This window comes from Anastrepha ludens, chromosome 4 (assembly GCF_028408465.1).
Source record: "Anastrepha ludens isolate Willacy chromosome 4, idAnaLude1.1, whole genome shotgun sequence".
In the NCBI taxonomy this organism is placed as follows: domain Eukaryota; kingdom Metazoa; phylum Arthropoda; class Insecta; order Diptera; family Tephritidae; genus Anastrepha; species Anastrepha ludens.
The window spans coordinates 32,540,684-32,565,258 of record NC_071500.1 but is presented as its reverse complement, the minus strand read 5'-3'; the positions used below and the strand labels follow the sequence as shown (position 1 = coordinate 32,565,258).

At 38.5% G+C, this 24,575-nt stretch overlaps 1 protein-coding gene across 1 annotated transcript; it reads right to left on the bottom strand.

Moving 5' to 3' along the window:
* Nucleotides 1-11,797: 11,797 nt before the first annotated feature.
* On the bottom strand, nucleotides 11,798-12,702 carry LOC128861512 (pupal cuticle protein C1B-like). The gene has a single exon (XM_054099694.1). The coding sequence runs from the start codon at nucleotides 12,645-12,647 to the stop codon at nucleotides 11,976-11,978; it is 672 nt and encodes a 223-aa protein (XP_053955669.1). The 5' UTR covers nucleotides 12,648-12,702; the 3' UTR covers nucleotides 11,798-11,975.
* Between the last annotated feature and the right edge of the window lie 11,873 nt (nucleotides 12,703-24,575).

Here is a 24,575-nt window from a genome sequence, read left to right as displayed (position 1 = left end):
CGTCAACGAAAAAATATGGGCCAATTACGCCGCCGGCATGTAAACCGCATCAAACAGTGATTTTTTCGGGATGCAACGGTGCCTCATGAATCACGTGTGGATTGCTTTCTGCCCAGTAATGCATATTTTGCTTGTTGACAAAGCCATTGAGCCAAAAGTGAGCTCCATCACTGAAGGTAATTTTTTGGAAAAAATCTGGATCAAAGTAGCAGCAACGATTATTTTCCTAAAAAATTTGCACGATTTGCAATCGTTGCTCAAGTGTGTAGCGTTCCATAATGAAATGTATACTAATGAAGTTTACAAATGACGAAAAAGCGAAAAATAAAAAATATTGCGTCGTTCGCCCTCCCTATCGGAAAAAAGTTGAAACGCACCTATTGAAAAACGCTTGACTTTTATGGAGTCGGAAAGGATACTCTTACTCTCTCTCACCCTCTCTTGCAAAAACGGATCAGTGGAGTGTTATTAGGAATGGTTTCGGTATAATACATAGGGCCTTAAACATTCTAAAGAGCTCATAGCATCCTATGACAAAGTAAAATGAGCCCAAAGAAGAATAATCTTGGAATAATTTGGCCGAAACTCCATTCAAAGGTCAAACTTTCAGATGTTCTTTAGACAACAAATTAGACCGACTATATTACGGTAGAACTTCTCTAATAATAATACAAGTAGCCCTCACTTTATCAGTGGCTATTCACATTACGCAGACGCAGACGCAGCATACCCACCGAAGAAAACCTTACTGGGTCCCTGAAGAAGTGGTGTTGGAGCTGGTATATATTCTCATAGACTTAAAATTGAAAAATCTATGCGCATCCCTAATGCTTGCAGGGTCTTTCAGGCGGAAGTACTGGCAATTGGAGAAGCTTGTAGGCTACTAATCGCAGATCCCTCTTTTAAGCACAATATCGCTCTTCTTTCGGAAAGCCAAGCTGCAATCCAGGCACTGGGTTCGGCTACAACAACCTCTAAAGTGGTGGAAGAAAGTGGGAATAGCCTGACCACCTTGAGTGAAAAACATAAAGTTACCTTAATCGGGGTACCGGGATATCGGAACATTGAAGGTAACGAAAAAGCAAGAGGGAGATCTGCCATGAATAACGCTCTTGCAGAATCGGTATTTACACCATTAGGTGCACTCAAGAGTACAATTTCCCTAAAATACCTCGAGCAACTGTCTGGCTTAGATGTCAACAACCTAATAAGGTTCACGAACCACACAGACTGGATATAGTCATGCTACTAAAGAAGTTTGTAATTAGGATGTGGCAACGAAATGGTGCGGAAGAGCTAGTTAGATTCTAGACGAATCATCACTTTAACCAACCAACCAACCTGAAGAAGAAATAGAGGCAAAGGAAGGCTAAAACTCTGATGTTTGGATGGCGCAGATCGGGACACAGAGTTATTTGGTATGCGTTGTTGGAGAACTCAAACAATGGATAAATCGAATTGGAGACAAATGTTACAGCATACCAAGAACCGGACCGGGTTGTTGAGCTAACAATGATGATGAGAGCGGAAAACTTAAAATGATGCAAATGAAAAAAAAACTAGAAACTAATGACATTTCTTGGCTCCTTGTCCTTTATCAAAAATTGCAGCGCTTTGCCCAATTCGAAACAGTGCCTACAAATAAATGTACATCAACTGTATCTCACGAGCAACTTGCGAGACTTAGAACTGAAATAAATATTCGAGTAATCTAATCTAATTTTTTCTTTCGCATATTCCTACGCTACAACTTCTTTCAGACTTATGAAACACTCGATGTGTGCATCTGTTTGGCTGTCCGACTTATAAATTATATAGACATATTACCTTCACGATATCGAGCTAATTAGAGGCATCTATCGCCGTATGCTGTGTACTGAAGAAAAAATATAGACCACAAAAAAAGAGCATAACTTTTAGGATACGTGGAGGTAACATAGATAATATACAGGATGGCAAAGACAGAATGTCCAAATAGCAAAAATTTTCAAACCAAAATGAAATGTTAAGATAGATTATATCAATGTGAACAAAGGAGATAGGAGGAGCACCATCTGTCATCCTGGCGCACTCGGGTATCGGCACCCACTTCACTGTTGACACTTATGATTTCGAGATTGTTAGTTTATCTAGGAACCAGCATTAACACCGATAACAATGTCGGCCTTGAAATCCAACGGATAATTTCTCTTACCAACAACTGCTTTTTTGGACTAAGTAGGCAACTGAGTAATAAAATCCTCTCTCGATGAACAAAAGTAACTCTCTACAAGGCTCTCATCATGCACGTTCTAACGTCGAGCGCAGAAGCTTGGACAATTACAATACCCGATGAGGCGTCCCTTGAAGTGTTTTAGAGAACGATTCTACTTATTATTATTGAACCTTTGCACGTTGACGACGTCGAGTATCGTAGGCGATGAAACATTCAGCTGTATGAGGATCTAGTGGCTTCGTTGACTAAGTCATGTCCCCCAAATGGATACAAATGCTCCGGCTCTGAATGTTTTCGTTTCGGTACCAGCTGGTGGTAGCAAAGGAAGACGAAGGCCTCCTCTGCGTTGATAAGATCAGGCGGAGAAGGACTTGACTTAACTTGGTGTGTCCAACTGATTCCGGTTAGCACGAGTAAGAACCGACTGGCGCGTTTTGTTAAAGCCGTCCAAAATAGATTGAAATAGATAGATTGAATTTAAAGAACACATACCTTCTCTGAACTTTATTTTAAATATAGAGACGTAAGCAAAAATCTATAACTACACCAGCTAGATAGCTGATTCTGACAATTTCGCTGAAGCCCAGTTTTCTCAGCCGTGATATGTGCCGATGAGGCTGTGGCTAATGTGAGAGTCAAAAATTAAAAGCACAATTTTCCACTTGGCCAACAATTGAAGGCAGTACCTTATTAGATTGGGTGTTAGAGGAACTATAATTGGTCGGCGAATTTAATGAAAAACCAAATCTTTTGTGACAACTTGCAGTTTTATCGCGGCCGCTAAGTTAAAAAAATTATGACGCAAAAAAATTATTGTCGATAACCACAAGCTTGGTGGAGATATTTTAGTTGCGGCATCATTAGCCTAACAGTGAGAGTAACAGAAGCATAATCACTCCCTTTGCCTCTTTGACATTGTGAATGGTGTACTGGTACTGTAACATCTAATTACATGCAATTTTGGTTTCGTCATTTCGTTCAGACATTTTGATGATGAAAAAAATGTCGATAATATCACAGAAATAATGGAAGCTCACCGGCAGTTAGTAGTCGTAAAATCACCAAGGAGCTAAAGATCGACCATAAAATAGTGGATTTCCTGATATTCTGAAAAATAATGGATTTCCTTTCACCAAAGTAAGATTATAATTGGCGCTTACTCTCTTTATTGGGACTTTGGGCGAGCTCTTCCTCCTATGTGTGGTGCGTGACTCGATACCGTATTTTTCCCATAAAAGGAGTGACGTTTAAGTTTTTTAGCTTATAAAACCCTAAAAATATATTTTCTTTGCATTATATATTATTTTCGAGTTAGTCTTTCATTTAGACAAGCCTTTATATATAATTAATATGTTATCATAAAGGCCATGAAACCAAAACCAATTGTGGCCCCCCACCTCTGCTTCTATCAGAATTTCACATGAAAACATATACATTTTTATGAAGAAGTTGTTTATATGCATTTTTTTATATTCTAATTTTTTTTTTTTGGAGGTCATAATTGAATTATTAAAGTTGTTATCACGCAGTGATTTTATCGCCAATACTTTATTTCAACATCAGCTCTTAAAGCCCTCTTAATTAGCAGTTTGGTCGCAGCAACTTTGGTAAATTGGACATATCTCGAACAATATGGAGCAGAATTTTGAAGTTAGATCTCAATCACTCATTCAAAATTCAAATTGTGAAAGCATTGCTACTGCCAGACTTGCAATTGGTATTTCTCGCTTGGCCCCCACTGTGCAATATTTTTTGCATTAATCAACCTAATGCCCGCAGACAATTTCAGTTTGGCTGATTAAGAGAAAAAACTATTAATATAAAGTCTTTAAAAAAAAAATTTCTTACTTTTTTTCTTTTTTTTATATTTTTTATTTTTGATTATAATTTTTTTGAAAGAGCCCGTCAAAAAAAACTGTAATATTTTTAAGAAAAAGAGTTAATGAGATATACGAGGCGTAGTGCTCTAAAATATTTTATTTTAATTTTATATAATTTACTTAATATCGTCCTTAAAATAAAACCTACAACGCTCCACACGGATATTCCATTAAGATTTTCAATAAAAAGCTGGCCGTCGCTGGCACTTGGCGCATATGTGTGAGTACGTTTTTTATAACAAAGCGATTCCGTGCCAAATGGTCCGAGAATTTTGGATATTGCTATCAATTCTTCTATAATTCGGTTTATTCGTGGAAGAAGTCTACTGAAAAAAACTTTGAAACACATTTTGAAAATAGTTTGTTCAAAATTTTGCTACAGAGTTTTTAAAGAGAAATTATTCGGCTCGTTTTAACATTTTTATTAACTATTTTAGAGTTTTTAAAGTAAAAAGATTATTTAAAAAACATGTTGCTAAAAAAATAAACTCTTTTGGTCAATTTTTTTGGAAATTTCTTTCAAAACCGTCAAATTTTTTTTATTATTAGCTGGGACTGTTTCATAGTACGATTCCCATAACTTTCTTAAAATGACAAAAAACAAATATTTTCCCAAAAATTTTTAACAAATATATTTTTTCTCAAAAAATTCTCAAAAAAATTTAGTTTACTTTTTCTACAAATAAACCAATAAAGCAGTTGACATGGAAGCACTCAGCCGCGTTAATATAATAAAACTATTTTTTTTTTTTGTGTGGAAAGCTTTTTATGACCAGAACTGGCCTGCTGCCTTTGCCAAAGCAAAATTCTCTTAAGGGGTCCCGGTGGTCTAGAGCTCGAACATTTTTCAGGAATTTTGTTTTACACTAAAAAAATTAAAAACGATATTTAAAAATAAAAAAATGAAAAATTTTTAATATTTATAATTTTAAAAATGGCGCTGAAGTTGACCCGAAAAATTGGACCTGGATGGTGTTGTCCATTTTAGGCCTTCTATTTATCTGAAACACAAAAACCAAAAAAATTATAATCTGTATGACTGTACACTGTACATTAGTGGTATGGTTCCTTCGGCAAAGTTTCTTATTTTGATCCCTAGAATATGATTTTCACAGAGCAATGGGCGTTTTTTTTTTGCCTGCCCACAAATCGACCCGGCCTACTGTACAGGGTCCGACATTGAAGTGTAACCAATCAAAAAGACCACAAACTTAGTTTGGAAAATTACTTTTATTCAATTCAAAGTAAAAATTTGTGAAAATAATACAAAACCAAGAATCAATTCACTTATGCTCGGTATCACCACCTTTTGCATTGACTATGGCCTTGAGACGGTCCAGAAACGAATCGCAAGCTGCCCGAATGTGACTTCCAGGTATTTTGGCCCACTCGCGGACAAAGACTTTTTTCAGCGCCTTGAGACTGATGAATATTTTAGTTCGGACCTTGCTTTCCAAAATGGCACAAAAAGAATAATCCATCGGATTTGCGTCTGGTGAATTTGAGAGCCATTGTGTGCTCTTTATGAAGTTTGGAACATTGTTTTTTGGCCATTCTTGATTCATTCGAGCTTTTTGAGACGGTGCCGAGTTCTGTTGAAACGTCCATGGTCTGCCACCGATATATTTGTCCGCCCCCAGCTTCAAAGCAACCTCCAGACTGCTTTCCTGATAATATTCTCATTTACCTTGACGCCAGGCTCGATGAAAACAATTGGAGAGCGTTCATCTGCGATTACAACGGCCCAAACCATTACCTGTGTCGGGTGCTGCCTCTTGTTGGCCAATCGATGATTCAAATTCTCGTATGAACGGTCGGTCAAATCGTTTCGGGCGTTTAAGAATTGTTCAGTTTGAAAAATTTTCTCGTTAGAAAACACAATGTTCGGAAATTAACCACTTTCGGCCAAGCGAAGCAACTCATTCGCTCTCTCAAGTTTAACTTGTTGATGCTTTGGTGTGAGACCACGCGCCTTTTGAATCTTGTAAGGCTTGACTTTGAGGTCATTTTTCGGTATGCGGCAGATGCTATGGTCAGATATTTTCAGTTCTTTCGCCATTTGATTGGCACTTCGTCGGGGATTTCACTCAATTCGCTTCTTCACTTTTTTAACCATTTCACGTGACGTTGCAGTCTTTTGATGACTATCTCCATAACGTTTCGCCATGTTAGCAGTATCATTGTAACGAGTAATGGTGGGATAAACAAAAACTTTATTTACTTTGAGGTGCTCGAGCTACGTTTGAAATCCATTACTTATTTTCTTTTTTCGCGTATGCTTCCGCGCGCTTGTAAATAATACTCTGAACTATCAACTAACAGACATCTGATTCCCCAGCATCAGCTGCGCGAGCGGTCTGAAGTTGGTTACACTTCGAGTGCCGGACTCTGTAGCTATGTCCCATATCAGAATAAAAAATAAATAAAAAATTGAGTCTAAAAATCGTTTTTTTTTTTTAGTTTTTTATTAAAAAAAAACGAAATAATTGAAACAATAATATGATTCAATTGATATTGTGAACAGGATATTAAAATTTCAGGCGATTCGGTTGAATAGTTTGTTTTTTACAATACCAGGCCGAAAAAAGTCGTTTTGAGATAATTGAGTTTAAAGTTTGAGATACAGGAGCGCACGGACCGCTCTCTACCCAGTTAGGTAGCTGTAGAGGCTATGAAAATTTCGCAGTATATTCTTAAGATTCTATACTTTCGAAATACCGAAAAAACAAGAAATCGATTTTTGGAAATTTCTAGACCACCAGGTCTCCTTAATTGTAAAATGTGTAGTAATTATACTTAATAAAAATAAATAAATAAATAATTGGCGCGTACACTTCTGTTAGGTATTTGGTCAAGCTCCTCCTCCTATTTGTGGCGTGCATCTTGATGTTGTTCCACAAATGAAGGGGTAAATCGTTTTTCATGAGGAGCTTTTTTATGCCAGAAATACCTCGCCTGACGAGGTGCGACCGCTGTTAGAAAAACTGTTTCTTCATTTTCGGTTCTTGCACGGAGATTCGAGCCGCCCAATACCTTAAATAAATTTAACATTTGCTGTTACTAATATAACGTTTCTTAGCTTACTTCCCACTCAACTTTCTTGATTGAGTGCATCTACTTAACTATTACGTGGCAATAATATAATTTTATTTCTACTCGAAGGAGTTGCCTTTCAAGCAAAAGCAATGGCTGAAACTGAAAACGTTGGCCATTTAGGCCGCATTGATTTCCCATTAAAATGATAAAATCTTGCAAAACGGCGACACCATTAAAATATGACATAAAAAATTACACGAAAAAAACGCTACTGCCTCAATGCACAGTTCATATCTACTAACTACACACAAAACAACCCTTCGAAGAGGGAATTATGTCAATGTAGGTGTGTGTGCGTGTAGGTGTTTGTAAAAATTGAAAATTAATGACTCTTAAAAAAACGAGAAAAAGTGAAAGGTGAGACCAAAAAATTTGCATGAATTATAGCTACCCAAATCGACAGCACTCCACTACCTAAAGAGCAGATAAGGAAAGGGTGCAATAGAGTAATGAATATAGTAAGAAAAATGAGGGCATTGGCTTGGTTCACCACCTTCGATGATACGACCAAATGAGACTTCGAATTAAATGGATGTACAAAAATTCAATTACAATAAATTTATAAATCAATTTGAATTTTACAAACAAATTTCTTTATTGGAAATTGAAAACCATTCACTTGGAAATCAAATCGAACATTTTTGACAACGACAACGAAATGTTGCATCAAAGCGAACCCAATTGCATTTGCCAGAGATGGGCCAGGAGTCAAAGGAGGTTCAAATTGCACGGATGAAAAATGCTCCTTGCGCAATCCCACTTTCCCATTCTTTTTTGCACGCCGCCTTTGTGCCCGTGAGTAGTGTTGCATTACACATTTTTATGAGCACTTCGTGCAACTAGGTATGTATGTACATATATTGGAATGTCTTTATGACGCCTGCCACTGCCACTTACGAATGAACGACATGCTGCTTCTACATCTTGCTTCCGGCTTGCTTTCTTAAGCATGTGCGTGAGTACGTTGCTGCGTGTGTATGTGTGTGTACTTTTTGATTCTTTTGACTTCTCTGTATGCTTAGCACGTTGCTGGCAATGTCCGATTTTTAAGTTGTTGCAGCAGGAATCACGTAGCCAAGTTTGCTCTCTTTGCTTTTGCCACATTGGAAGGGTAAATAATGTCGATGATTTGAGTTGAGATTTTCGCACGAACTAGAGAATACGAATGCGGAATTGCATTATCTGGCAAGTGCATTACTGGCACAGTGGGATGATATGCAATTGGCGGATATCAAAGTTGAATGGCCCATCAACAAAGGCATCAATTTCATTGCATTGCTTGATACGGACCCATAGAAAATATTCAAGCCGAATCCGCAATATCTTCAACTCAACCATACGAGTCCATACAGCCCTGAAACTGACGAAAATATTGTAGATCGTCGTATGTGCATCAGGTAGATAGTAGCTGATACTGTTTTCTCACAGAGATCGTTGCAATGCGCTACGAACGACATTTTGGAGATGAAACAATGTGAAGTGCGGCTTGTGCGGAGCATACTGGACTTTTTACAACAAAGCAAAGAAACGCTTTCTATAACTCAAAATATTATTGAATACGTCATTTTCCGCGGCAACAGTAGTGCATCTTAGATGAGCTGAAACCCAGAAAATGGATGATTTGGGGGTTTGCAATAAGTAATTTTGCCAAGCTAAAGTAGCATCGGTCGGCGTAGCTGAATGGGTTGCTGCGTGACTACCATTCGGAATTCAGAGAGAACGTAGATTCGAATCTCGATGAAAAATCAAAATGATCAATGGCAAACCTCTGAGTGTATTTCTGCCATGAAAATGCTCCTCATAAAAAATATCTGCCGTTCGGAGTCGGCTTGAAACTGTAAGTCCTTCCATTTTTGGAACGACATCAAGACGCTGACCACAAATAGGAGGAGAAGCTCGGCCAAACACCCAAAATGGGTGTACGCCCCAATTATGTATATAGGGTGGGCCATATAAAATTTGCTTTTTGAATCGGCTATAAAAAAAAAACGAATCAATATTTTTTAAACCTTTTTTTTTATTTTGAAGATTGAACATTGTCATTTATGAATGAAAAATAATATCGTTCAAATGACTACCACGACTGGCTTTACAGTAGGCCATTCGATCAACCCAATTTTTAAGCACATTTTCGACTGTTTGGGCTCCAATTTCATGAATGGCAACTTCGATTTCGTGTTTTAAAGCATCAATCGTCCCTGGATGGTTCGCATAGCATTTGTCCTTAACGGCTCCCCACAAAAAATAGTCCAACGGGCTTAAATCACAGCTCCGAGGCGACCAATTGATATCGGAATTTCGGCTGATTATTCGGTTTTCAAAAGCGGTAGCCAAAAGTTCGAGAGTAACTTTGGCAGTGTGACAAGTTGCACCGTCCTGTTGAAACCAAATATCGTCCATGTCATCGTCTTCAATTTTTGGAAACAAAAACTCGTTGAGCATGTCACGGTAACGCTCGCCATTTACTGTAACCGCGGCTCCTCGCTCATTTTCGAAAAAAATGGCCAGATGATGCCGCCAGACCAAATACGGCACCAATTAGTGACTCTTTGTGGATGCATTTGCTTCTCTACAGTAACGTGTGAATTTTCTGAGCCCCAAATCCGACAATTTTGCTTATTGACGTAGCCACCGATGTGAAAATGAGTTTCATCAGAAAAGAAGACTCACCACTTTGGAAATAGGTTTTCAATATTTCCCAATTTTGTTGAAGCGTATAGCGTCCCATTTCGTAAATGTCAAACCTTTAAGTGTTTGTGCAACACCTGTATGTCCAAGAAAGCTCAGATGGGTTGAAAATGTCGTCGCTATCTGTGAAAGTATGTAGGAGAACCGTAGGCTGTTACTTCCTTGACAAGTACGAAATTTCGGCAACAATTTGGCGAATTGTGTATCGGGACTTGGATCCCCTAAAAGATCCAACTAACCCAGAAGCTCAATGTTTCTAGTTTATTATTCGCACTTCGGTCAATTCGAAAAAGATCCCCAAAAATCAACTTTATCGGAGATCACCAGTTGACAAGCATCTACAAAAAGTTACTGCTTACATTGATTAGGTCATCACCGTTCAAGACGAGCACTACACATAAATACGAATATCTTTCGGCTAAAATTGAACAATATGCGGATCCAAAATGATGACGCTTCTTGCCGCATGACGAACCCTCTCATTCACAATATATAATTGATCATCAAGGCAAGGCGATTTGAACTTTTCTGTGCGGTTTTCTGAAAACGCAGGTGTACATCATTTAGATGCAATCAACCGATGCCCTAAAAGTCAACATATACCGGACCATTGCTCAATTTCGTGCGTCTCTATAAAGCAGCTATTAAAATTTTGGCCTCTAGCCGGAACGGATATATGATGGTCATTGGTCTTTGAAATAAAATAGAAATAATTTCGTTATTACGTCACGCGCAGTTCAACAAGCACTGCAGTCTTACTCTTTCGAAGTGATTTCATTGCGGACTCAACCCCTAATTGCTCATCATCAGTTGCGCGAACAGTTTGATCTCTGAGCACCGTCGATTAGAATCTCAATGTTATTTACCTACAAGGGTGGTTCTATCTTCTTTTTATTAACTCTCAGAATGCAGAAATCGGTAATAACTTCCGCTTACCGTTCGGCAAGTTTGTCACTGTGCATTTGTTGATTTTTTGGCGCCATAAAAGGGTTCATTAATAATTTTCTTATTCTAGCATAATTTTAAGTAGCAGCAATTTTCAGCATTAAAAAGCCACGAACTACTTTAGAAGGAGTACTGAAATGAGTAACAAAATCCTCTCTCGACGAGCAAACAGTACTACTTCTAAGAGTCACCTCTGATGAGGTGAGCCTTCGAGTGCCCATGAGAAATATTCTGTGACTTTATTTATGAATGTTGGCTTTATTAAAAAAAAAAACACATAATTGGCACGTACATTACTGTTAGGTGTTTGGCCGAGTTCCTCCTCCTATTTGAGGGATGCGTCTTGATTTTGTTCCACAAATAGAGGGACCTACAGTTTTAAGCTCCCCCAACTCCGAACGCCAAATAGCTTCTATGAGGAGCTTTTTCATGGCAGAAATACCCTCGGAGGTTTGCCATTGGCTGTCGAGGAACGACCGAAAACGCTTGTTCTATTATTTAATGTTCATGCACGGAGATTCGAACCTATGCACTCCCCAAAACTATTCGATGCTGCTGGTGGTGTCAGAGGCACAGGAAGGTCCCATCTGTATTGCAAGTATTAAGGAGAGAAGTAACTGGCTTCCCTAAGTGTTATTGAGCTGCGTATTTCTGAACTCACCTAAAAACGCTTACGATGCCAATCTGTGTATATACTTTTGTATTTTTGAACACTGTTCCACACACAATCATCTAATGTACCGCCGGAGCGCTTAACCCATTTGTAGATGGTTTACCAGAATGGCTAAAAGGATTTGCGAATATTTTTATTTTACTTCTCCTAGGGCAATAGCAATTTTATGATTTGTTTATAGCTGATTGCATGGCTGGTTTGGTGAATCAAAAGATAAAGTCGAGAGTAGAATTTTTTACTTAAGATGTTTTCTTTTTATTTGCTAACGAACAAAAAAAGCAATTCATTTAGTGTAGATAATAATAAGTAGCTAATAATGACATGGTAAGAAGTGCAATGGTAGTGACATAATAAATGCTTTAGAAATATAAACAAAAAAATTAAAACAAATCGAATTACAGTCTCACTCAACAGTTCCGCTTTCAACAACGATCGCAACACCACATTTTGCTTCCACAAAGCCTACTTCATAGATGACCTAAAATCCCCAGTGGGTGCCAAAGCCATCGAAACTGATGTGCGACACCATCTCAGCGGGCGAATAGTGCACAGTCTGGCTGGAGCCGTAGGCAGCAACACTGGGCGAATTATGAGTGTAGGTGCTAGCAGCAGGTCCATGATTATAGGTGGTGGTGGCCACAGGAGCTTCGTGATGGTGAACGACAGCTGGGGCAGCATAGCTGATAGTTTTGGCCACAGGTGCTGCCTGGTGATACACTTTAGCTGGTGCAGCATAAGTTACGGTTTTTGCCACTGGAGCAGCATGCGTGTAAACAGCAGCGGTCGGCTCCGGCTCGGGGTATTCATATACAGCAGGTGTGGTCTCATGATGTTCATACACCGTCTCCGAAGGTACACTCACCAAACTTTTGGTCACAGCCGGTGCAGCATAGGTGACACTCTTGGCCACAGCTGGAGAGTATACGTTGTTGCTGATGCGGGTATCCGCTTTATATGCGCTCGAGTAGGGTGTATCAATATTCTTCGAGTAATGGGAGACAGTACCATCGAAGGAACGCACAACATTCTGCTGTGTCGAAGCTACAGCATCAACGGCAGGATTGGCGACATGTGCATAGTGGATGGGATGCAAAACACCAGCGCTAGCGACAGCTAAAAGAGCAGAGAGTACAATGAATTTGAAAGCCATTTTCAAAGCTGAAGTTGATTGTGATCCTTTGGCAATTTGTTTAAATAAATAATACAAATAAATTTTTGCTCCGTGTGGGCAAGTGATGTGAAGCTGAAATGGGAACTGATGCTATTACAAGTGCGCATAAAGCATTTTATAGTGATAACGGTAAAGTTGCAATTTCAGATTTTTTTTCCCGTACGCGTATAGCAAAATTACCTGACTTTGACTTTGATGCGAAACTTTTTCACCCCTTTGTATTTGATTGGTCTTATACATACATATGTATGTATGTGTATATATACATATACATATGTATATGGCACGCTTCATAATCGAGGTATATTTCGCTCAATGTTACATATTAGTGGAATGAAAGAAACCGCAATTAAGAAATCTTTCATTGCTTTGTGTGTTTATTACGCTCATTGAAGTATTTCATTCATTTTTGTTGCTGTGCTATACCAGTTTGTACGAGTATTTGTCATTTGTACCAACGCATGAGTGGCAGCGGCATTAATAATCAATTTCGCCGCCTACAAATCTGAACACACCTCGATCACGGCCACTCACGATCGGTCAATTTGGCTTAGTGACCGGCAAAGCCTGTTAAAAATGCCACTAAACCAAAGCGGGCTTGCAAAGTAACCAAGAGCAAATGGAATCAAAAAAAGTGCGACTCTCGTTTTGATTTTGCGGGTAGCCTTATTTTTTCATGCGGCGTTTTCTACTTTTCTAGTTGTCTGCTGCGCTACGGATTGAACGATTAGTTCGCTGCACAACAAAGGGTATTTTTAACATCATTATTTTTACATATAACGCCGCAGGGCACTACAATTTTTTTCACATAACGGTTTTAGATAGCAGCATTGAGGAATCGAGTTAGATATTTATTTTGTCTAAGAATTTACTATCTTATAGCCTAGACAGGCAGTGGCTTCAATTGGGATTAACGACTTAATTCGGAATTATCTCAAAAATTAAGTTCAACTAATGCGGATTGACAACTAGACTTATTTCTAATAATTTAATTATATTGAAGGAATTTGCGATGGCAACATTGACGAAAGTGTCTGTTAGTCATCTTTTGTGAATGAAGAATAACGAAACTTTTAAAGAGAAGAACAAGAAAGATTCGATGCAATACTATTAAGTTGGCGAATAAGTTCATAGCGTTTTTATATTTTCTTTTATTTTTCAAGGGTTTGTTTGCTGTTTGGCAAAGGGTAAGTATTCAATCAATAGAACTCTTTTTGCTCTATGAAACTATGTTAATTGGATTTTTGAGTTATTTAATTTTTTCTTAGTTTCGAGGCTTAGAAATGGAATACCCAGGAGGCAAAAATCAATATTTTCGACACCTGCTCGTCTTTGCTTTTTATCGAGGTCAAAAAGTGGCCGAGTCAGCCCAGAATATTTGCAACATGTATGAAGAAGATGTCATAGACGAGTCTACAGCACGAAAATGGTTTGAGAAGTTTAAAAATGGCGACTTACAAGTCGATAACAAGTCCACCATCGGAAGACCTTCTGAATTCGATGAAGAACATCTCACATCCCGTTTGAAGAAGAACGGTCGCCAAACCAATAGTGGATTGGCGGAAAAAATGAGCCGCGATCATAACACGGTTCTTAATCACCTTCAATCAATGGAAGTCTTCGAAAAATTGGGAGCCTGGGTATCTCACGAGCCCAACGAAAAAACAAAACCAAATCGTTTTCAAATGGCACCTCAGCTTCTTGCCCGCCATCGCGCAACACGCGGTTGTTGTTGTTGTTGTTTTAACAGCACGCAACACGCGGTCATGCACAGCGCTTTTTGTACCGAATCGTCACGGGAGGTGAGAAATGGTGCCTATACGAGTACATCAATAAGAAGCAAAGAAAGTAGTGGGTGGCTGCAGGGAATACGCCAAAGGCGTGAGTCAAGACGGATCTTCAAGCAAATAAGATCATGATGAGTGTTTGATGGGGTTGGGAGGGCATGGTGCACTGGGAAATGCTCTACATTGCCCAGCTACACAGCGGGAACGAAGCTATTCGACTGAAAATACCTGATCGATGTGGTCCATCCATACTCCTTCACGGCAACGCCAGGCCCTATGTTGCACAAGTCGTCGGAGCCGCAGTCCAAGAGCTCGAATTGCACCGACTGATTACCCTCTTTTCAGCTCGCTTTCAACCATATAAAGGGCGTTATCTTCGATAACAAAGAGGTATTTAAAAACTGGCTCAACAACTTCTTTGACACCAAACCAGGCGATTTTTTATCAGAAAGGCATCAACAAATTGGTCGAAAGGTGGGAAGATGTTCTAAACAGCAACGGCGGATATACAATTAACTAACTTATTGATATAATTATCGTTTTTTTTTTTGTATAAAAACCTTCCAAAAAAACGCTACTAGCTTATTCCCCAACCTAATACATAATTTTTTATCCAGTATTCATTAACATTTCAGCATGGAAAGATTTACGCCTACACAAAGTTTACAAATCGTACAATTGTATTACGAAAATCGACGCTCTGTAAAAGGTGTTCATTGCGCATTCAGGCCAATTCCTCTTGAGAGCAACCGTTTAGTGCGGCCTATAGGCGAGAGGAATCATCGACCCATATTCCTTCAAAGACGAGACTGGCGCCAATGTAACAGTGAATTGCGCACGCTACCGTGCCATGATAAACGGAAATTAAAGCCTATGATTTCCACAATGTTTGGTTAAAACAAGAATAGTTTACCCCTTCAGGTTCGACATTACATTAATTGCTTTAATATTTCGGAGCAGTTTGAGAAATTACAATTTGAGAATTTTTTTAAATAAATAATAATTATTTAGTATGAGGGCAGCTAATACCCGTACATCTTGCCTACGGTACATCCTTTACGGACAAAAACTATCCAATAAACAAATAAGCTCGTCAAATAACAAATAATCCGAAAAGTCAAGAAAGACCGCATGACAAATAGCATTAAATTCACGAAAACATCGAGCGATTGGAGCATTTGATGAATAGTTAGTTCTCACATAATCCCCATAGAACGGAATTGTGTTAAAAAGAAGACGTTAAAGAAAATTAAATCGGATTTGTTCCAACAAATATGGGCACTAGTTATGGCTATAAGTATAGAAAGGCTAAGGATAAACCTACGAATTTCTTCTTTTTTTTTTTTTGCTGACGGTGTTGGGTATTTTCTTTCACTAAAAACTAATATTTTACCTTACAGTCGGGGGCTTAATGACCTTCGAATATTTAGTGGAGTTCACTTAAATTCCTTTCAGTAATATAATATTTTAAGCTAGAAAACTGTATGCATAGTGCTTTCTTCTTCAACACATTAAATATAATGTTTCAATCTCATACTGCTAAATTTTACGCCACGCTACCCACAAATAATACAATAACAATGCCGAAAGCTAAATTGTATTCCATGGAAAGTATACGAGGATAATAATAGTAACTTCATATATGAGTATACAAATGTATATGTGTGTGTCTATATACCAGCAGGAAAATCGTAGGAAATAGCTGTGAAAATATCTAGTCCATAACTAGATCCAATTAGGCAAATTCCTAGGAGAGCGAGTCCTCAGTATTCAGTAACTCTGACTAAAATTTTGCAGCAAATATTTCATAAAAGAGAAAAAAAAAAAAGTTCATCAGGTAAATGGTTGAAGTACCACTCTGTCACTCCCTAAGTAGTACCAAAGCGCCGTTTTGATTAGAGCAGATGTAAAAATCAAAAAATGCCATGTCTCAGTGATTTGAAAGTTAGGTTAGGTAAGGTTATGGTGGTAGTCGGTCCGTATGACCAACTCACTTAGACCTTACAGGTCCATTGTGATACCACTGTGCGACACAGGAACCTTGTTTATTTACTTTCATGAAACCATTTTGAGGCTCTTATGAAGCGTAGAATTGGTCTAATCCCCGCACCACATAGTTCTGTAAGAGAATTGAAAAAGTATTTACCTAGACAACCTGCTCTGATTTTAGCTAAGGCTGGACAATTACAAAGGAAGTGCTCTACTGTTTCTTCCTCCTCCTCATCAGCTTCTACAATATTCATGGGAGAATACTCCTAGTCTCAAGGAATGCCTTCCAAATAGCAAGTGGCCGGTGACACAAGCGATAACCTTCGAAATATCTTTTCTTGAGAGGCTAAGCAATTCCTTTGTCCTTTTCTTGTTTATTTGCGGCCATAGTAGCCTAGCTGTTACGCATGTATCTTCATCTTCCTATGACCTATTGGCCTCTTGGGTAATGTTGTTTTTTATTATTAATTTACTCGTGGCCAAAGGTATTCCAATGGTAATTTTATCACGGAACAGTTGAAGAGCAGTACCTTTTCTGGCTAGCTCATCAGCTCTACAGTTTCCCTCAATATATCTGTGCCCCGGAACCCAATTGAGGCAGACCTTGAATACGACGCTAATATCATATCCTGTGCATCCGTTGATCTTAGTATAGCCGCATTCATTGATTTAATGGCCGCTTGGCTATCCGAGAATATATTTATAGTCGTTTTTGTTATGGCATGCGTATTTAAGTATGCAGCCACTTCTTTTACGGCTAGAACCTCTGCCTGATGGACGCTGCAGCAGTCTGGTAGTCGAACGGATAGTTCGAGTCCTAATTCTTTCGAAAATACTCCATAGCCAACTTTATCGTCTAGCTTGGAACCATCTGAAAAAAAAAATTTAATTCCCGATTTGAAAGTTAAAGTCTAAGTTTTTTAGGGGGGTCAAAGTATCACTTTTGCATATTCATGTGGCAAATCGGTAGAGGGAATCGCATGATCGGACAATGGATGCTGGTAGAGGGGACAAGAATGAAAGCTGAAAGTTTGCGCGAGAATATTACTTACGGTGAGCTAAAATGTTCACCCTTGTATACCTTCTTATTGTAAATTTACATAGGAAACTAAAAGATGCTTATTTCTATAGAAAAAACTACACGTAACATTTTTATCAAATATTTTACTCCTCACTGGAAGGGACTCTTCGTATCTCTTTTGTGCGGACGGGCCTAAAATACTCCTACAAACGAGATATGACGATGATGATTAATTGCTGTCGCACCGTCAATGGGCGTATAGTGCCAGATGAACTGATTTCCTGTTATTTCGGTTTTCAGCTTTTGCCTTAACCTATGCCCATGTCAGGTTTTAGTCTATACCATCGAGGTCATCCATGTATGTCGCTACGTCGCCATGAGCTCCTTGCTCTCTGTATATTCCATTTTAAAGCTCCAGTCTAAAGCTCTACTGATTTATGCTATGGTTTGCGCAGAGTATGGCCTATCCAGCGCCGTACTTTCCCCCGATCTCAATATATATTGGCCTTGGTTAGATCTGCTGAGTAGATTCGTATTTCAAATCCAGCTCTCGGGCTACAGATACAGAAGACAGTGGTACACATAATACTGCGATTTTATTTATCACTCATTGGATACTACCTAAGTTGCAAAAAGAATATGGCGGCTTAAAATATACCACAAAATGCAACTCTCGCAGAATTAAGTCAAAACGAAAAATTTGTCAACAATTCTTTTAATACACACTAACGAAATTAGTCCAATGCCTTCGCACTTACAGCAACCGTTGTCTACTGTGTTGAGTGGTGTGGGCCCTAAAAGAATCCCTTCTCTCCTTCTGGGAGACACCCTTCCTGGGACTACTTTCTGCCTTACTTCGGTGAAATCCATAAAGATCCAATTTTATTCAACCACGTCTGGGTGCACCGTATTTCTAGCAAACTTTTGAGCTATAGGCTCGTCTTTTTGGGTCTCTGTCTGTGAGGCTTCGCTTTGTTAAACTGTGTCGAGGTCTACCTTTTTTCCGTAGTGCGTCCTCGTTGCATCTCTGTACCGCGTTCCAACTGTCATCGCATTCGAGCATTTTGCTGACTGTGTTGCTCGGCGCGATGTCGCCAAACTGCTTCCTCGGAGCAGCGCTTTCCGCAAACCATCTGTCACAACTACAAAACGTGTGTTCAGCGTCGTCGCTCCGCGCTTCGAAGTATATGCACTTGGGATCGCTTACCTTGCCCATGTACTATAGGCATCTCCGGCAGTATCCGTGGACTGAGAGGAACTGAGTTCAGAAGTAGTTCACTTGTCCGAAGTTCATTTGGACCCATTTGCCTATTGATGGAATAACTTTCGACGTCCATCAGCCGCTCGGGTCAATGTCCCATCGGCTTTGCCATCTTGAGTGATTCTATTGGGATGAAATTCATGAGCTCCTTCAAAGAGGGAGGAAAACACACCTTGAATTAGAAATATTGAAATTTGTTAAAATAAATCCTCAAAGTCAGGAAAAATATCCTAAAAACGCTTCTAATAATAGAAAATTACATGAGAAGTAAACAAATTTTTACTGCATATTTATTGCCACTGCAAAATGTCCATCTATGCTAAATATGTACTATTTTGAGTTCGATAAAACTTTTGCAAAAAGCTTACAAATTTCGTTCCCTGATATTTTCCTGTTGGGTAACTACCCATACGATTTCGAAACGCTTTATATTGCAATCGAATGCGACTACCCAATTCTCGCATCAAATTAAATCAAGCGCAGTAATGGAATCGCAGTTATGTTCCCGCATGGACAATAAAACAAAACTCCATCCCATTCATAGAATAGTGGAAGACAAATGCTCAAAATACACCCACATACACATACAGTGAGAGGAAATATAATATAATATAATGGAAAAAATACACAAACACTGAAGCTCCCGTTATATCGGATATGTTGCCCACACTTAATTGGCTGTGGGTGGTAGGAGCGCTTCAGATCGAAATAAATGAATTAAAAATTGACTTTTTTTGGAGCAAAGATAAGGAATTACCGAAAAACTTAAACTTATTTAAGCACAAATGTATGTATACTTAGATTAAATTTAAGGTTGACCAAACGTGGTGCAATTGAAATTAGAACCATTTATGAGCTGCTGTACTGTACGTACATAACCTTGTATTTAAACGCAATAAACCAGAATGTTGCATACGAGTATAAAGGGAGGTGAAAATTCAGTGAATGGCTTAGTGAAATTGTGATTCGCAAGATTTAAACTAAATAAAGAAATAAAATCGAAGTGCCGCGTATTAAATTGTGAAAGCACAATTTCTTGTGTTTGGTTGTTTCCATTGCTTTCGCCCGCCCCTCCTCCTCACAAACAAGTAATTCCCTTTTCTTTTGGTTGTTTATTCATGAGGTTAGGATGTTAGTTGGCGGACTATCACAGGCTGTCGAAGAAAGGAGCTCCCAGTGACCTTAATCGACTAGCTGCCAAACCCGGACATTTACAAAGAATGTACTCAAGACTCCTTCTCTGAAAGGTTCCCACTGCTTCTGCAACGGAAGTTAAATGGTAAACCTGCTTTTCAGCATGTAAGCCTATCTAATAACCGGCTAGGAGTGGAAGGTCATGGAGTCCCCAGCACTTTCCGAGTACTACAACGCCACCCCCCCCCCCCCCCTTCCTCCCTATTTTGCTGGGGCGAAAGGGTTTTCGCAATAGCACATGAAGATATGGAGCTCCCTATTTTCTGCGCTTTCCTGAGAAATAAGTTATGCAATATTCCTTTAACAACAGTCACAGAATGAAGATGACCGGGTAGAAGGTCTCTGAGACCAATACGGTCTCCTTCCTGGCGAGTTCATTAGCAATTTCATTTCCTTCTAAATTCCTATGTTCTGGAACTCATGCCAGAAGGATGTTGCCTGCACATCCAAGAGGTTTGATCTCCTCCTTACAGGTGTGGAATAATTTGGACCTACACCATTGCGTCGCCAGAGCCTTTATGGTGGACCTCTACTTGGAAATCACTATTAATATACTAGTAGTATTCGGCAATATTAAGGATATAGATAAATTGGTTAATTTAGAGAAAATCCCTGCTCCGACTCCCATTTCGATCTGGGCACCGTCAGTGAAGACAGAAGAACCAGCTTCGACGCAGATTTGCCCCGCGTTCCAATCCTGCCTACTTGGAAAGGTGACCCTAGCACGACCCTCAAACTTCAGTTTCGGATAGAGGGATTTGCGCAAATTTCAGAGAAATACGGTGTTAACTGTCCAAAACTGCTACTTGCACTTTGACAGTGGTGAAAATAACGTAAAATTCGTTGAGAAGTAAGTGCAAAAGGACCTTCAGGGCAATACCAAATATCGCAAGGCAACATTCGACGCATATTGAAAAATGAGCTCAAGGTCAAGGCTTACAAGTTCCAAAAAGCACACGATCTTTCACCCCATCAAAAAAAAGTTCGGTGCGAAAGAGCAAAGGAGTTGTTGCGCTTGCTCGATCGTGGCGAATTTCCTAACATTGTGTTTTCTGATGAAAAAAATTTCCAATTGAGCAGTTCATAAACACTCAAAACGATCGTGTTTACTTGACCGAACGCTCATACGAGAATTTGAGCCTACGTGTGGTCACTCGAAGCAATTTCCCATCGCAAGTAATGGTTTGGGCCGCAGTGACCGCTGATGAACGCTATCCAATCTTTTTTATCGAGCCTGGTGTCAAAGTGAATGTGGCTTATAATCGGGAAAATGTTTTAGAAGCAGCTTTAGAGCTGTGGACACGCAAAGAACTCGGTCGTAGACCATGGCCATTCCAACAGGACTCGGCACCGTCTCATAAAGCTCGTGTGAACCAAGAATGGTTAAAAAATCGTGTTCCACACTTGATTTCGTCCACACAATGGCTTTTGAATTTCGCCAGATGCAAATCCGATGGACTATTCCATCTGGTCCATTTTGGAGAGCAAGGTGAGGACTAAAAAATATGCCAGTATGGATGCGCTGAAAAAAGCGATTATACGAGAATGGGCCAAAATACCTCAAGATCAACATTCGTGCAGCATGCAACTCAGTTTTTGACCGTTTGAAGGCTGTAGTCAAGGAAAAAGGTGGTCATATCGAGCTAAAGTGAATATATGTTAAAATTGTAATCATTTTTGAACAATTTTGTCTTTGTCACTAAAAAGATTATTTCGCTGTTTATTGTTTGTTCGATTCATTTGAGTTAGTAATCGAAGTCCACAAAGAGAAAACTCGGCACATTTTACAGTTTTTCTTCGATAAAGGCGAAAATGCAGGCTAGATCGCTAAAATTATGAATGGCGTTTTTGGTGTCTGTACCGTAACAGCTAATTTTTACGTGCAATTTTGGTTTCATCGAATCCATTCAGTCGTTTTTCACGTTAGAGATGCACCTTGCACAGGCAGGCTCGTCATCGAAATAGGCGATAAAATCACAATTAATCGAATTTAACTGACCTCGTAGCATCGCTCAGAAGCTAAAGATCGACCATTAAACAGTTTTTAGCCATTTGCGCGAGAATTTTAGGGAAAAGTAATGGATTTTTTTTTCTCCAAACTAATATTATTTTTTACTCGAGCTATCGTGTGAACCCACAGACAGATATTTATGATTAAATAAACTACTTCATCCTGATGATGAGTTTAGCATACAACTGTCTACATATCTAGAGTCCATTGTGCTGTTACAAACAGCCGTTATGTGAACAAGTGCGCACAGATGTAAAAACAAAAAAGAAATTAACTTGTAATAATCACAAATTTTCACTTTCCTTCTTCATTTCGCCTTTTTGCAGAAAATTATATTAAATGTTACGCTATTTGTAAACAAGCCAAAACACCAACAACAAAAGTCATTAAACAACACTTCCTCGGAAACAAAACAAAAACTCTGTGGAAACGAAGCCTGAACACAATTTCATGCGAATTTCGAGGGCGAAGCACATAAAGTAGAGAGTGAATGGGCGGGGGGATAAACTTAATTTCCTACTGCAATATTTTCGTATACTATAAAAGACGTGGGCGCATGCACCCCATTACACATTCCACACTTTCTGATTATTTTCTTATGTTTTTTACATTAAAAATAAAAGAAACAATTTTGTTTTTTTTTTTGCTGCGACAATTTCATTATGCGACACTTAATTTCTACGCCCGCCGCTCGCCATGAAACTTTCAACTTGAACCAATGCTTTCATATTCATTTAGTCGATAATGGTGTTGTTATTTTTATTATTGTATTATTTTTTTAACTTTTCATTTTCTTGTTTTTTTTTGTTTTCATTGCCTATTTCTTTTTGTTTGTTTCAATAAATTTATTTGCATTGTAATGGTTTTTGCCAGTTTCTACAGTTTTCTGCTAACTTTGGTGACTTTCCACCTCGGCAATTTCACAATGGGAGTGTTCGGCCTTGCTGTCCTTATCCGGACCTCCTGCAACGTAATATATTTTAATGTAAATGTCAAATCTGTTTGTGTTGTTTTGTAGGCTAGTTTCTTACAAATGTTCTCTATACTTTTTGGTATAGCAAAAACAAAATTTAAATTCGTACTCTTTATAATATTAAATATTATGAGCATTGGTCTGCCACCCACCCTCTCGTGTTGTTTTTTTGTTAACATTTTTCATATTTACTCGTAGGCATGCATATGTATGTGTGATTCTGGTAGTGTTAAGTGTTGAGTCCAGGGTGTTATTTGAGTACAGATACTCACTAGCGTCCGTCGAAAACTCATTAAAACTTTTTTACAGCCCATTTAAAAGCAATTTGTAAATTGTGAAACTTGCGCTGGCCGTTCAAAAAATTTATTTCATTTGCAATATTGCCGAGTTTTTTCATAATTGTTTTCTATTTTTTTCATCATCCTCGCTGGCGTGGAAAAGTTTCACTTCATTTTGTGTACAGATACAGTTGAGGTAGAGTAACTCAAAGAAAGTTTACTTTAGTGCAAAATATTATCATAAAGTGGCAACAAAATATGTATGTATGTATGTATATACACCCATTGAAAAAGAACAAACGCACTTCTTGTGATTATAAATTTTGAAACTTGATTTTTTAAATTTAATTTAATATAATAATAATTTGAATAAAAATACAATTGATTCTTAACAAAAGCCATATGAATTAATGTTCCAAACTTTGTACGAAAATTCCGAAAACTTCGTAAAAATTTTCAACTTATTATTAAATACTTTTAATGTGCAGTCTTATAGCCTATTTAATTTTAGTGGAAGTAAATAGTGTTAATTAAAACAATTTTTTTATAGTAGCTTGTTTTATACAAAGGAAAAGTTCAGCACCGAAAACAACAACAATTTTGCAAATAAGCTCGATTTTTGAAACTTCAAACTTTCACTTTATTATACCAGAATTGAATGAGCTATAAAACCGCATACTCAAAAGTTTCCTAAGAATTGTGATAAAAAGTATGGAAATTGAGAATGAATTTCTGAGAATTTCGTACAATGTTTGAACCTCTAATGCATATGACGAACTTCATTTTAATGAAAATTAGTTATTTGTGGTGTTCGTCTTGATCTTGTTCCACAAATGAAGGGGCCTACTATTTTAAGCCAATTCCTAACGGCAAATGGTTTTTTATAAGGAGCTTTTTCATGGCAGAAACATACTCAGAGGTTTACCATTGTCTGTCGAGGGCGACCGCTATTAGAAGAACTTTAATTTTGTCACCTTATGCACGGGCGCATTTCACAATGGTAGTCACGCACCAACCCATTCGGCTACGTCGAACAACCGGTAATTGCAGTGCAGGCACAAAATTGGTTTGTATCAACAGTAATGACACTGGCGCGGTGATCTGGATTCGAACTGAGAAGATTAGGGAAGCAGGGCTTTTGTACGTCCAAGACAGGTGTCCACTCAGAAGGGGTAACTGCTTCCGATACATAAGATTTAGTACAGAAAAAAATGTCCACTCAAGTGAAGTGTCCGGCTAATAGAGGTGTCCATTAGGGGTGGCAAGTAAAAAGTTCTAGTGTTGTTCCACTCTGTTCATCATCATCTTCATCATACCTTCACAGTTCAGGGTAAACCATTAATTCCGATACAATTCGGCCTAACATCACTCGGTCATCAGCTTTTCGTTTGAT